The sequence below is a fragment of the Lutra lutra genome, chromosome 5, assembly GCF_902655055.1.
Source record: "Lutra lutra chromosome 5, mLutLut1.2, whole genome shotgun sequence".
Classification (NCBI taxonomy): domain Eukaryota; kingdom Metazoa; phylum Chordata; class Mammalia; order Carnivora; family Mustelidae; genus Lutra; species Lutra lutra.
This window is the reverse complement of record NC_062282.1, coordinates 63,744,393-63,760,054: the sequence shown is the minus strand read 5'-3', so window position 1 is coordinate 63,760,054 and position 15,662 is coordinate 63,744,393. Positions and strand designations below refer to the sequence as shown.

The following is a 15,662-nucleotide window of genomic DNA, read 5'->3' as shown; positions in this document are numbered from 1 at the left end:
GGTATCTGTTCTGGGATAAATTGTGTTCCCTCCTCAAAATTCATATGCTAAAGTCCTAACCTCCAGAAACTCAGAGTAGGTCTGTATTTGGCAACAGGGCCTTTAAAGAGGTAATTAAGGTTAAATGAGGTCATTGAGGTAGGCCCTAATCCAGTATGACTGATGTCCTTAAAAGAAGAGATTAGGACACCATTCATGCACAGAGGGAAAATCATGTGAACACAGAGAGAAGACAGCCATCTACAAACCAAGGAGGCCTCAGAAGAAATCAACCTTGCTGGCACTTCGATTTTAAACTTGTAACCTCTAGGACCAGAAGCTCTGAGGAAATAAATTTCTGATTAAGCCACCAGTCTGTGGTACTTATTAAGGCAGCTCTAGCAAACTAATACAGTATCCAGAAAGTAGCTATGAAGTTTGGTTTTTTAATATACTTAACATCCAAGGATTTTGCCCAAGAACGTCCTCTAAAAAAAAAAAAACTCTACAACTAATAACAGAGATTGATTGAATAATTTTCCCAGAATGTGCACCACAACATTCTTAGCACAGTTATCAATTATTATTTGTTGCATTATGGTGGCAGTGTCTTTTAAAAGTCATGAGTGGTATATGAAGGTCATTGCATAGTATAAAAACTGACGATTGAGCATGGCCAAGGGGGAAAAAAAGTAATTTGATCCACTAGATGAGTAAGCTCTTTTTATCTTTGTACATGCAAATCCCAACATTACTCCAATATAAACTGCTGAAGCTGGTAGACTACTCTGAATCTTTTCGTCTTTTTATTTATTCAGGATTTAAACCCCACTTCTTTTCCAAAAAGCATTGAGATTACTTGAAAAATTCAAAACAAGTTATACAATGAAAATCATAGTCAAAATTCAGATGTTCAAGTGAAGAGAGTAAACAGTTCTCACACGCTTTTTATCTAAACAAAAAAGAAATGGCTTTCAACTCAACAGCGCCTTGGAAGAAAAAGCTCTGAAAGTTACAGCTGAGACAAAGTAGAGTAGCTATATAAATAATCACATTTCTAAAGGTTCTTAAGCCTGAATAGATAATTTATGGTGGACAGGGAAGAAGAGCTCCTTACAGTTCCTTAAAGTCTTATAGTTGAATAATGAATGTAAATCAACCCAATGTACTAGGCTTTTATTTCCAGCTTTAAGGAGAGACTGCATGGATATGAGATACAAAAGGACTGCATTTAAAAATGAATACAGTAATTTTATGTTATCTATTTTAATAATCAGCCAAAAAAAGCATGTTCAACAATAGATGATTTTTACACTTATCTTAATCCCATTTTGTTTTTTCCTTATAAATTTTTAGCGCTAATATTCCTAACCAAAATATGTATGTGTATATTAGCACTAATATTCCTAGCCACAAATATTCCTAACCATTTTTATTATTTTAACTACATAGCAGCTCTATGCTAAATGATTTACATGCATTTCATCTTCATCACAATTCTGTGAAATGGATAGTATTTATGAGTCCAAAGTTTATCTTCGTTAAATACAAATAGCGCTTTACACTAGATTTATAAGATGGATACCCCCAAAACATGAACTAAATTGTCAGCAAAGTTACTAAAACATCAACACACAAATGAGATTAATTTATCTATAGAAGCAATCCACCATAGAAGAGGTTTCATAAATCTGACTGAAGAGAATGGGCAATGCCTATGCCCACACCAAAATGATTAAAAATTGTCTCAACATCCCTCCACCCCCACCTTGCTTTAATTTTATGATTTTAAAGTAATCTGCTATAATCTGCACTTTGTTATTGGAGAAAGAACAACTCTGTCAGTCACCTACAGCATCTGTTCTACCTAGTTTTATTCCTTATTAAAAATGTATAAACTGGCATCTGGTCCTAGTTGGTTGGTTATTAAGAACTAACACTTGAACAAATTTGATAAAATCAAGTTCTAGGACCTTCTGAGATGAACACTAGATCTGAGACCATGGCAGTCATAATCCCGCTACGATTATACTTAAGGAACCAGCAAGTTCTCCCTCTTTGACGACTCCTTTATCTTCCTATCTTTCAGTTTGAGACAATTTTTAAACTCAGCCAGTATACCTTTCTAATAAACACAGTTTCCATGTGCACAACAGCAAAAACCACCCAGTCCCTTTCTAGAGTCTATGGACTAATAAAATTTCAAAAAGTAATTATTTTTTACCTTTATTTTTCTTTGCCAAGAAAGGGTCACAAAAAATAATCTATTCATAAAAGAAAGGATATTAATGGCAGGGGCAGAAGAGGCAATCTCACAATAAGAGACTCTCAAAAAATGAAATGAATTTAGCTTTAAGGAAAACCCATTAGAGAGTTCAGAGAGTCTCACCTCAACAAAGATGGACTCCAGAGGGAACGGATCTAATTTAGCAACTGTATGAGGAAATTGAGACAAAGAAGAGTTGACCACTTTGCCCATGATCGCACATTAGCATCTCAAATCCCGGGTTCACTGCCATTTCCAGCATGCAGACTCAGAAACTCGTTCCACAGGAAAAGCTAAAGTCTTGCTAGATAGTGGCAACCCTTATATTATTCCCGCTTATCTTGATGCCATTATCACTACTGGGTTTGGTTTTCGGTCTACCCACACTTATACTGAAATATTATATTTTGGTATTATTTCTGGTAGCTATAGCATGAAAAGGCCAAAGTCTGATGAATAAGTGAGACTTTCATAAATCGTACAGTCTTCAGAGGATCTAACGCACCCATGGCAACTCTCATAAATCAAATTTCCTTTAAACTTTTACTGGCTCGACAACCTTACGTTCTACAGAATACTGATGTTAAATATTAACCAAAAGTAGATCCAGTCATAAAATAATTTTTTCCTAAAAATAATTTTTTAATCCTCCATTCACAATATACCATAGACAAGGAGTACAAAATTTGTTGTTCTTTTTTTTGTTTTATTTTGGGGTTTGTTTTTTGTTTTTTTGGTTTTGTTTTATCTTTTGAATAATGAGACTACAGCTATTTAGCCAAGAACATGTCTTCGAGATGGTGGGACTTACAATGAGCTTTGACAGATGGAACGCACTGTGAGCACAATTAAAAATCCATATTCAGGGGCGCTTGGGTGGCTCAGTGGTTTAAGACTCTGCCTTCGGCTCAGGTCATGATCTCAGGATCCTGGGATCGAGCCCCGCATCGGGCTCTCTGCTCAGCGGGGAGCCTGCTTTCCCCTCTCTCTCTGCCTGCCTTTCTGCCTACTTGTGATCTCTGTCAAATAAATAAATAAAATCTTAAAAAAAAAATCCATATTCAATAGTGAATGAGTAGAAAAGAATAAGACTTTGGTATTTCACCTAATTAAACCAGAGTAGTACAAAACAGACACTTTTTGACACAATTCCTTCTAGGAGGAGATGTCCCTTCCTTGTTAAATTTAATCTGCTGCAGCATATGCACATAAAAGAGAACTCAACAGCCCACTGGCAATATTTAGAACCAGAAAGGAGAATTTACCAAGGGCACTGTGAAGGTCAATAAAACTTCATTTTTCTTGTTCTCATTAGACAGCAAATAGTGAATGACCTTGTCCTCTACAATGTCAAGACCTGTGGTCTCAGGCTGCATTTTCTGGTTTCAGATCTCTGATTACCCTCCCTTTCTCCTGGAACATTTTTCTAACTACATGGAAATGGTTTTCATGTTGACATTTCAAAGGTCACTCTACAGAATCTAATGGTAGATTAAACCATTCTTTATGTATCATTAGGGATTCTCATTTATTCTGTCATCAATTTCAAGACAGAGAATAAGTTAGTTCTCAACGTTTAAAAAAGTTACTGCCACAATTTGGAGGAAAATAATTATTCATTATACAGCTAATAAATTAATAGCAACTTACAATTATCATTACAGAACAAACTAATGTCATTTTTCCACTTGTCAAAGCATACCTATTATATTTTCTCATCTAGAACTAACTTGTTTCATTTCTGTGCACTTCACTAGGGTAAATCAATTATCACTTACCATTAATAAGCAGAGAGCTATCGGATCCTGGATATGAATAGTTTAGACGACCTGAAGGTAAAAGAAGGCCGTTACTAAATTTATTTTTTTCATAGATGGTTTAAATGTATTCAGTAACAAAGCTGAATTAATAGCTTTAATTATGGTAAGGTATTTATAAAAAGCTTTATTATGGGATAAAACTTTGTTGTGCTGATAAACACAATGAGTCAGAGGACATATCAATCAGCATGTTCACAAACATCCAAAAAGGGTAAGTTTGAAAGTGGGAAAATAAAATATCCCTCATATTTAACTATTTGGTCTCTAATTTCCAAATTCCCATACAAAGTAATTTTCTTTATAACATTATATTCTAATAGAAACTCATAATAATAGTTTTTTCTGCCCCATAAATGTGAAAATGTTTTCATGTGTGGTTTCTTTGTTTTTTAAAAGTACATAATTAGCAGGAAGATTTCTCTATATAATTCATAACAAAAGTGCCAGACTTATGCCTACATGTACAGACACACTAATGGGTTTAAATTCTCACTTTGGAGGAAGAGTACAGAGAGTAAAGAAAAACATATTATTGTACTTACATGTGACAGAAAATATCAAAGCACATAGCACAACACCCAGAGCACAGTAGGTACTCACAAAATGCTGGGTTAGTTTCCTTCTAATTTTGAAGTGGTTCAAAATTTAGTTTTGAACCTAAAATGGACACCCAAGATGTCCATCAAAAAAGAATCTGTGACAGTACTAAAATTTTTGGAAGATGCAACATCTTTCCAAATTGGTAGCCTCAAATAAAGGGGGGAAATTGCATTGGGACCTCTCCCTTTAACAGGAATTACATTGCTGTTCTGGAAGATTTTCTACATACTGAGTTGAGGTATCCAGACCATACACCATATACCTACTTCTGAGTACCATGCCATATGCCTAGTTCTATGCTGTAAGTTATAAAAAAAATCATTAGGGCAACATTTTTGAGTCTCCATATTCTACATCTATATCCACCTTCATAAAAATGATGGAAAACCCTCTACAAGTCTTGCTCATTTAGAGAATGAATAGGAGAATGTAATTGTTAATTATCTACCAAAGTCAGCACTCTATAAATCAAGTATTATGAGAATTTAGAATTGATTCATAATTACAAACATTCCACTAGGAAAACAGGAGCTTAAACTCTAAGCCCACAGAATCACAGCAGACTCTCCAAAGCTATGGAAAAAGTGGGGAAGCAGCCTTAAGGCTGAGGCAAGCCTTCCAAGAGGCCAGGAAGGTTCTATCTAGTTTCACTGAACAACACTATGGGAAGCAGAGCTAATACGTGGTCCTATCAATCCACCAGCCATATATTTACAACCTTTTAGAAAGGAGCTTTAGGCCTTAACTATCCTTCAACTTCTCAAAATTCTGTTTCTTTGAAATGGTCTCTAAAGGAATGAACTCATACCATCAAGGAAAAAACTTGTCCTCTGTTGCTAATAGCTTTAATTAACCCATATCCAAAGCTTGGAAGTCTAATATGAAATAAAATCTGAACTTAATAATTTTCCTACAATTTAAAATCAAATACAAGGGTTATTAAGTTGTTAAACAGTTTACTTCAATTTCAGCTTGTTCCTATTTAGAGTGAAGATCGGGTGGAGATGGGGAAGGAGGCAGCAAAAATTAATTTTGATATTTCAATTCCTTCCTAAAAATTGGCTTAGTTACTGAAGGCTAATATACAAAGCCAAGTATCCAAATCCAGTGAAGTCCATCTGAAACTGCTTTTAACTATAAATTTGGAGCATATGACCTGTCACAAGCACATTTTTTTTTAAAAAGAACACACTGGAGATACTGGAAAAAGAACATGACCTTAACTGTTAACAAAAGTTTGGAGGGGGTGAGTAGTGTTTCGGAATCAGTTAACTCAAAGCAGCAGCTGATTTTCTGGAACAGAACATGTGTACATTTTATAGCTGTAAAAACCCTCTAGTAAATAAACTAACAAAAGCATCACACATATCATTTTTATTTACCATAAAACATTTTTTTAAGTTGATGTAGGTCAACACACAAACAAAAATATTTAACTATATTAAAGTTCAAGAGGAAATATTTTATTTTGAAGAAGATATTCAAATTTCTTTAATACTAACATTTCAACTGAAACCAGAACTGTTCCCTATGAACTAAATGCTACTCATTTGATGCCAAGAAGGGATAATCAACAATGAGAATACAAAAGACAAATTACCAAACCAGCTGGCCCAGTTTAAACAAACCAAGTTCCACCTTATCAGAAACTCACCTTTTGGGTTATCTGTTTTAAGGAGAGAGAGATAAGAAGAATATTTCAACTTGACAGGCACAAAAATGTCCCTTAACTCAGTTATCAGAATTTGCCTCAATGCACAGTTCCTTAAGAGCCCACCCTCTATTGCCAAGGTAGGTGACCTTTGATACTTTTTCTGCTCTTCAGGCTTCTGAATGCAGTAATTCTACCCTTCAGGTAAGACAACCGGGCACTGAAGAATCACTGGCAAAGTTCATAGTTTAACTCTGAAAGTGATACTTATTTTTAATTTTCTACTCTGGTCTTGTTATTTGAGTCTTGTCAGGGTGGAATCAATTTTGGCTTCTGAGTAACAAATACACCTGTGACATTTTGTTGACCGATCAGTAATACTTTCTATTTCAATTTTTAAAATATAAGCAATGACATTTTTAAAAAACCTTTTAACTTCATAATGCTTTCTTAACCTGCCAGTTCTTTCTGTAAATTTTTATCTATAATTAAAATATCTTGAGTCATCCATTCATAACATCTATTATGGATAACCCATATCACTTCCTTTCTGGAAATCTTCCATAAACTCTCATAAGCGTAGTGGGACTTTCAAGCTTTCCTTTCATTCTCCTGTACACCTTTTCATTCTGCTTGTACACCCTTCATTTCTGCTCTAAGATCCTCTCTGTTCTACAGATGCCAGTTTAAATAGGCATTTCTGCATCTTCTATCCCACAGCTAGATCACTGACGGTCCCCTCTCTTGTCTGAGACAGTGAGCTCTTCCTTTGTTCCCATTGGAGGGTATTTTTCAAATCTTTTTTTTTCCTCCCTTCAGATTCACCTCTTTCCAGAGCAACTTTCCCAAGAAGGCAACTCCCTTTTTAGATTAATTCACCAACTTTTCTTTCTAGCTATGTTGCAAGAGTCAACCTTCTTAGGTAAATCATTATAGCTATTAATTTTTTCTCTCTTTTACCATAATAGCCCCCTTTAAGAATTAGAGCTTTCTTTACCTAGGTACCTTGAGTTTCCTGCTTAAGTACCAGGTAAGCACCCAATGAGTTCATCCCACTGAACTTAAAATACCAGCATTTCACAAATGAATAAAATGAAGTAAAATAAAAATAAACAACTATCTGAAGCTGAATATAATCCAGTGTTTGTGGGTTTTGTTTCTTTTTTTTTTGATAACTCAACTATCTATAAATATAACCCGGGTTTTGGTACATCTAGAACTGCATTTCTCAAGGGAGAAGGAGGGCTTTGGGATTTCAGGCAAGTGAACCCTATTTGTTGGATAAAATTCAACCTTTGAAGGCTCTTGGTATTGATTGTGTTATAAATATGAAGAAATACTGCCTGGTCAGCAGTCCTAATCTTATGACAGGAAAGTAGGAGTCTCTGGATGCCAGCAGTGGCATTTGGAGCCAGAAGCCTGGCATACATCATGCAGAAGGCATAGGCTATATTTGGTGATATGACTCAACCTAACCAAATATAGGCAACTGATACAGTGGGACTCTGGGGAACTACATTCTGGGGTAGTTCTACAGCCCAGAAAAGATTCGCACTTCAACTAGGCAATTCTATGCCAGGCATCTGCAAGTTGGAGAACCAATATTTACCAACCAGGCTAAGAACTGCTCAGGTGAGTAAGTGCCCAAAAGAACACTATGTACTATCCTAATTCTCTAAAGACTGAAACTAACGTAACTTAGTCAAGGAGATAAAAGGAGAAAGGACCAGAAGGAAATATTCTGATACATTAGAGTATATAAATGTATGTATTCTTGTCAAAATTAGAGAAAAAGTTATTTTCTAAAATGTAACCCAGATATTATGGCTACTGATGATTCAGCAGGAATTGATATAATAAATGCTATTTCAAATATATAAAAACCAAAAAATATCAAATGTTCTACATAGCTATTAGATTTCATGGTATGACCTTCTCTTTTCTGTCATACTAGCATTGTTGGTGATATGTGTAGGCTAAGGAATAATAATACAGAATAACTGCAAAGTTACCCAAAATACAGCATGCAGTCCTATAAAGTGACAAGTAATGTGAAATTCTAAGTTAGTTTTTTTGATTGACTTACACTATAAAAACCTGGATACTCCAAAGAAAAGGGAAGGGTTTTCAGTAGACACCATTAAAAATTTCTAAAGGAGAAGTATAAATATGGGCTTAGGCCCATTTTTAAGGTAGAGCCAAGATTTACACACACCACACAAATACATACATAAGCATACACACACATTTGTTGTTGTTTAGCTAGAATGTTCCTCCTGCTTCTGTTCCTGCTTATTTTCCTTAGTTCGCATTTAAGTATGTGGAACCTATACCGCCACAAATAATTGTTCAAAGGAGGTGCTGTTCCACCTGCCTTTCTCCATCTGCTGTTTTTACCAACACTGCCTGAGACTTGCAGCAAGATGGCGCTGTGGGGACCCGCACGATGCAGAGCAAGGCTCAAGAAATGTGTAATAAATTCAGTTTCTGAACACCAGGTTTATACTTCTACAGATGCAGAACACATATCAATATGAACTAATAAAATATGTTCAATATATTCTATCACTTAATAATATAAAGATAATTATTTTTAACAATTTATTCTATTGACCTAAAAATAACTCCCCAAATCAAAATCAGTACCTTACTTTACCTATCTGTGATACAACCAACTTCCAGTAAAGATGTTTCCATGCAAAATCACAAACAAAGGAGGAGCTGGCTGAGACTGACATCAGATGGAGAATCTTGCCTCTCATCCACTCAAAGGGCCATTTAAATCACAAAGACATATACATTTTAAGCTAAATAAAACTGCTCACTCAGAAAGCTTGGCTTTCAATTTTTTAAAAGCCAGGGCTTATTAAAAATTCTTGGCTCCGCTTGCCTATCTCTCCAGGTTCATCTCTCCACACCGCCATTTCCCTTCCCACGTTAGGTACTCCAGACATTCAGAACTACTTGTCCATTAATTTTTACTTCTGGGTTCCTCCCTCTGTCTGGAATGCCCTCCTCTCTCTCTTCCCAATGTTTCACCACTCAGGGCACCATCCTTTTGCCCAGGTACCATCTATCTCTCGCTTCACATCCTATGGGAAGTCCTCCCAGCCCCAAACCACCTATTCTCTGGTTCAGATGACCTCATGTACTCCACAGAACACCTTTTATACCTACTACACTATATTTAAGTTATCTATTTCTAAACTCTCTCTTTTTCTAAGGCAATAAAATCTTTAACGATAAATTTTGGGCTTTGCATCCCAGAGCTTGGAGCAAAGATGCTCAACAAATAGCTGTTGAATGAATAAATTAAGCAAAGCCAGCAACTGGTGGTCTCTCTGCCATGGAAAGGGTAGAGAGTCAGACCAATCCCATCTTGTGAGCCAGGTCAAATTACTTAGTATCTATGAACCTCAGTAAAACAAGTATTTCTATTTACTTCCCAAGGCTGTTGAGAAATTCATGAGACCATTTTTGCAGAATGCTCAGAAAATTCCCCTGGCATAGAAGAGGTGTGTTATTAATATTAAAGCTTTTCCCCTCTCGGAATATAAGCCAGAGATAACCAATGATTTTCCACTTGTGAAAGAAAGAGGAAGGATTCATTTTAGCCAAATAAGATCCAAAATGAAAACTTGGGAGAAGGGAGTGGCCATCTGGGGGATTTTTCAGCTTCAGAAAAATCAGAGTTTGCTACTGTTCTTTACAAATGCATGTAATTCTTCTTTGGGGGAAGCAAGAGGAAAAAAAAAAAAACGAACTCCTTAGTTTTATAATAGCCAAACTGGCAAAGTAGCAAAAGTATTTAGGAAATGAAAACTGAAAATTCAACTGAAAAATGTTCCTTTAAAAAAAAAAAGAAAAAAACAACTAAGGAGGTCTTCCTTTTGTACCAATGGCTCAAATTTACTTTTTCAATTGTGATAAGAAACTATAATAGTGGCAAAATAAATAAATAAATAAATAACATTAATCCATAAGATAAGGAAAGTCAATGGGTAAGTTTCTATAGATTATAGAAGGATAGCTTTGACTGTAACTCAGGGCAGGTACAAAGTTGCAAGATTCAAAGCATCCAAGAATATTAGGCAGAAGGGAATGTCTACAGAGAAACCAGTGAAGAGCTGACCCAATTAAGGAATTCAAAAGATTTCCTACTGCCAGTAAACCAACAAGAAGCCAGCAAGCAGGAAGGCTATTTTTATCCCTGCCAGAGGCCTTCTGACTCTGGGTGCTACATTTAGAGGACAGAGCAACAAGATAACTTGCCTTAAGAGGATGTGATGATACCAGTGATTAACGGCAATTTTTTAAGCTTAAAAAATGAGGCATACTTTCTGTCCAAATTTAAATTAACAAAAGCCAGTTAAAAAAAAAACAAAAAGGGGGTAATATAATGGAAAGAAAAGTGGGAAAACAGACCAACAGGTAGTAGAAAACTTTTAAGTAATCTAGAAAAAAGTCAAGGCAGTAAGTTAAAATTCTCCTACCTTGCAAAAAAGGTTGATTAAAAAAAAGGCATGTGTTACAAGAGACACATCTGAAAAGAACCAGTGAATAAACATAAAGAAAGAGTTGTAGATCAGGCCCCAAGGTAAAAATGGTTTTGAGAAATGCTCTCTGTACTGACATGAACATAAAAGATCAAGACAAACTTACAAAATCTCTAGGGACCTAAGCCAAGACGCTTGCAAAAGATTGAGAACTTGAGAGAGAGTGATAAACTGCTCTTAAAACTGGTTACTGTAGTCCAACCCCCAAAAAGCAATCAGTAAAGTCACTAGTTGGCTTTCTGCATACATACCTATCATCAACTCTAATCACTTATTTAAGATAAATTCTGGTGACTTTACTGAACCTTAATGAAGAATGTGCTTGAATTTCATACCTGTTGTAATTTCACCTTTTGTTATTTCTCAGAAGGCCTAGTTTCTATTTTCTCCTGTCTATATCCGAGGCACAGAGTCTTCCTCTTATTTATTAGCCTTCAAAACTAAATAATAAACAAGCCATTCAAAGATACCTGCTAATTATTTGAAGGATAAGGTGCATGATCTCTGTTTTTATTCCCTGATATATCCCAACAGCCTAAACTAGTGCCTGGCTCGTGGTTGATTCTTGATATGTATTTGCTGTATGAATGGCCTCCCATGGCTTTATATCAAAGTGGTTCACAAAGGGAGTGAAGATGGGGGTGGGGCAGAAGAACAGTGTATTTGAGTCACTTGGAGAATTACCAGGCTTAAGTCTCATGACAGACCTGGTGAATCAGAATCAGGGAAAAGAATAAGCCGTTCCTTCAGTGATTCTCTTTTGACCTCCAGCCCCAATAATGTACCCTTCAATAAGAAACCAGCAGATGTGAGAGAGAGAGCTGAATCTTTTACAGACTATGATAATACACAGATCTTAAATTCTACACCCAGTTTCCTAAGTAGAAATTAGGAAACTTGAATGCCTACTCTCTGTCTAAAGCATACTAAAAAAATTTAAAAATTAAAAAATAAATAAATCTTTTAGTTCTTTAACCCTACCCAATAAACATCCAAGTGAATGAACCAGGAGTCAGAAAGCTGTGTGTTCCTCTCTTGATCCTCTAGCTACCTGTTAGTTGAGTGCATACAGAAGCTGTTGTGTCTCTCTGAACTTCAATTTCTCCAGCTGTAGGATGGAGATAAAAAAAACTCACATAAAAGATTATTGTGGATTTAAGTTATATAAATCTTAGAAGGGGCGCAAAGTAAAAGTCAGAGAAATAGTATCAGAAGTAAGTGCTCTTTCACTTGGAAGTGGTTGTTAACACTGCTTCCTATTCAGAATGTCCAGGTCTATCTCAAGAAAGAAAAATGTAGACTGGCACCAAACGTGTACTTTGATCTACTACACAGAGTGTGCTCAAATATTTGTAGAACTGGAATATAAGCAGAAGCTAAAACGTAACGTACTTCCAAATCATGTGACTTCAAGAACACTGTCTGTCCCTAACAGCCAACTCCAAGGTGCATTCCTCTGGTCATATGGCTCTCCCTGCACCCCAGCATCGTGCCAGATATAGCCTAAACAGCCCACACTCCTAGCCCTGCCTCATAGGGCAAACAGATTGTTCCAGATGTCAGAGACAAAGTTCCAAAACACTATTTGGTGGAGATAGGGTAAGTGACCTCCTCTCCCCTGTCTTCATCCTCACCATTTCCTCTACAAAATTCCTTCTTACACTATGTTCTTGTTGGTAATGGGGGGTTACAATGTAATGGCAGTTTAAAGCAGAACAATTAGATAAGTTCTCTAGGGCAGTTTCATAAACTTCTGTAATTACTAAGATTGACTTGAATCAACATATTTCAGACAGCCTCCCCACCATGCTAAAACTGAGGTCCCCAACCCCCACTCCAGTGATTACTACAAGTAAAACGACAAACAACCTTAATACAAGCCTTCTGTGAATTTAGCAACACTGTTAAATGTATTTTAGTTGCATTATGTCAGCATCCACATGGTTTTGAAAGATAATCCTGCATATGTAAATGACATACCTATCACCTAACTGGAATGCTTCCTCAGAATGGATTCACAGGCCCCATCAAATCATTCCCATGGATGAAGAGGCCTGTGGTCCACAGACTGAGAGCAAAAACATTCCGTGAGGCCAAGTTTAAACAACTGCTTCTTAAACATATTTTTAGGCCTATCTCAAAAAGAAAAGATGCTGTCTAAAAACAAAGTCTCATTCAACTGACTACATTTGACTGATTTCTGGTATATCCTTTCTATAACTACTCAATATTAAATACTGCTACACCCAAACTCAAATGAAGTTCATACACTACTTTTTGTCATTAAACTACAAAAACCTTCAATTTTGTCACTCAGGAATACCAGGTCAAAAGACTGTATAGAATTGCTAATAGTAATTTACAAGTTCAATCCTTCCATTCCCAGGTGAGGAAACCAAGATCTAGAGAGAAGTGATGGACCCAAGACCATTTAACCGCTAATGGCAGAGCCAGGTTCAAACATAATCCTAAATGCTTCTTTTCACCTCTTACAATTTGGGAAAGTCTGTTATAAGCTAACAACTACTGATCACTTACAACAAAGAGGCTGCGTGGCTAATTTAAATATCTGTATTTAATTAACCATACCAGGCATTTATTATTTGGAATATTAGAGCCAATAGAAGTTAGATTTTTTTTTAAGTTCTTTATACTTCAATTAATCATGGCTGCTCTTCAGAATTCAGATTTGCACTTATTGTTGGTTCCTTGAGAATTAAAAAAGGGTCCTCTAATTGGTTGATTCCTCCCCTTTCCCAATGTATAGCAACTGGCACCAGCCCAACTAGATTCCAAAGAGATTGTAGAACTGCTTTCCCTTCAGAGTTCTACTAATGTTCTTAATTGACTGGTTACCAGGTAATACCCGGAATAAAACAAAGCCTTGCTTTTAGAACAGAGTGCACTGGCATGGGACTGAATAAAGAATCAGCCAATTAGACAAAATAATGAAGCCCAGAGGCAGCCTGGCTATCTCAATACTTGACTGCAAAAAGTAGTAACTAGTTCAAATTAGTTAAAAAGTATTCCTTTTGCATATTTTTACTGCTGAACAACAACAAATTCACTGAGTTTTAGCTCTTTTCCATCTTTTAACTTTAGTAGCAAGGACAGTGGTAACATGAGGGGGAAGAAAATAAGGAACACTGGGGTAGAGAAATTCACTGTAGGAGGCATACACAGGTGATAAATGAATCAACTGCATAGAATATTCAGGTAGAAATTCCAGGCATATAAAGGAAGAAATAATTTTGTGCCACAATTGTGCAATGGTTCTGTCCTTCCTGTTATTAAACTGAATGCAAAGAGAATCTTGGATATTTTTATGACAGTTATGAATCAGGTGGCACTGCTTCCCTCCCTCAAAGTCAGTAAATAACAAAGATTATATAACAGGATCAAGGAAAGTCTTAAGACCTTCACACACAGCTCACTATTGTATTACTCCATTATCAAAAGAGTTTTCATTATGTAGATAATAGTATACAGGTCTGGTTTAGTACCTGTCACAAAATGAGAGAGCAAGTCACCTCTCCATAGCATTTTATAATACAGAAGGGGAAAACAGAAAAGTGACAGTACCAAAAGGTGCACATATACTATTATTAAATTGGATGCAGAGCAGAAGCAAAAGGGACCTCTGTAAATACTCTGGGTCTCTTTCTACAAATTTTATGGTGTAGGGAGGGCACAAATATTTAACACTGACAAACTCCTAACAAAGTCTGAAAACCTTACTACTGAAATGTCATCCTGATTTCAATTCTGAATGGAAAATAGTATTAATTTCCATCCATATCGTAATACGTTTACTTATTAAGTTGTACAAAACACTGTGAAAGGGTAAAACATTACAGAAAAGCACTTGTCAATTTGTTACCTGACTACTGCTTGCTTTCTAAGTTATTTTCTTCTTATTTCTAAGTGTTATCACATGTAGTTGTTTCCTTTACCAGTCCCTGTCCTGAATGTGTATCCAACAAAATTAAGTCACAACAGCCATAAAACATGTGAGCCTTAACACAATTTGTAAAGGAAAAAACAAGTTACTAAGTTAAAAGCCTCTTTTAAGAAGAAATGTTTAGGATCTTGAACCTTCTAGTATCACAAAAAGTTCACTCTCACTTACCACCCCCCCCCCCGCACCCCCTTTACCCTCACCTCTCACCCAGGTAAAATCAGAGATTAACAATGTTTTAAGAGGACCGCTCAATTTTCATGGACTCAAAACGAGATTCTTTGTGCTCCATGTTCAGGATTAAGAGGACTGCTTTAGTAATTATGGACCCACATCACAGATGACATAAGACAAACTCTCCCTTTGTGACAACTGCTTATATGACTTTCAGAACAAATAAAAACAAGGGTCAGAAATGTGGGGAGGAGAGAGGGCAAAGGATCACTACTTTCTACTCACCAGTACATATTAAGTCAATAACTTGGACAGAGAAGGACCTGGACACCGCACAGGAGTGTTTAGTATAAAATGAGCTGTTTTCAGTTCGGAGGCCAGAGTGAGGACTTCAGTCCAATGCTACGAGCACATCAGTGTTCACACACATATCACATTTTGTTCTCCCAGGCACTCCCCTCCCCCACTTAAAACAAAACAAAACAACAAAACCAAAAACAACCTCAATCCCCAATCCGAAAAAGTGTAATCACACTGTTCAAAATCGCACCTTTGTATACTATGCCTACGCAGAGCTGTGAGGAATCCAACAAATCCTGACCAGCAGGAAACCAGAAAGGAGACGGTGATTCAAAATTAAGAATACACCCTGCATCCG

At 36.3% G+C, this 15,662-nt stretch overlaps 1 protein-coding gene across 3 annotated transcripts in view; it reads right to left on the bottom strand.

Moving 5' to 3' along the window:
• Positions 1–15,662, bottom strand: part of CPEB4 (cytoplasmic polyadenylation element binding protein 4) — a 63,729-nt gene that overhangs the window by 21,207 nt on the left and 26,860 nt on the right. For 2 of the 3 annotated variants that reach the window (XM_047729541.1, XM_047729542.1), the window contains exon 3: positions 4,024–4,074. The exons of the other annotated variant lie outside the window; for it this stretch is intronic. In XM_047729541.1, coding sequence (XP_047585497.1) covers positions 4,024–4,074 — 51 coding nt within the window. The remainder of the gene's footprint in view (positions 1–4,023; positions 4,075–15,662) is intronic. 3 annotated transcript variants of the gene reach the window in all.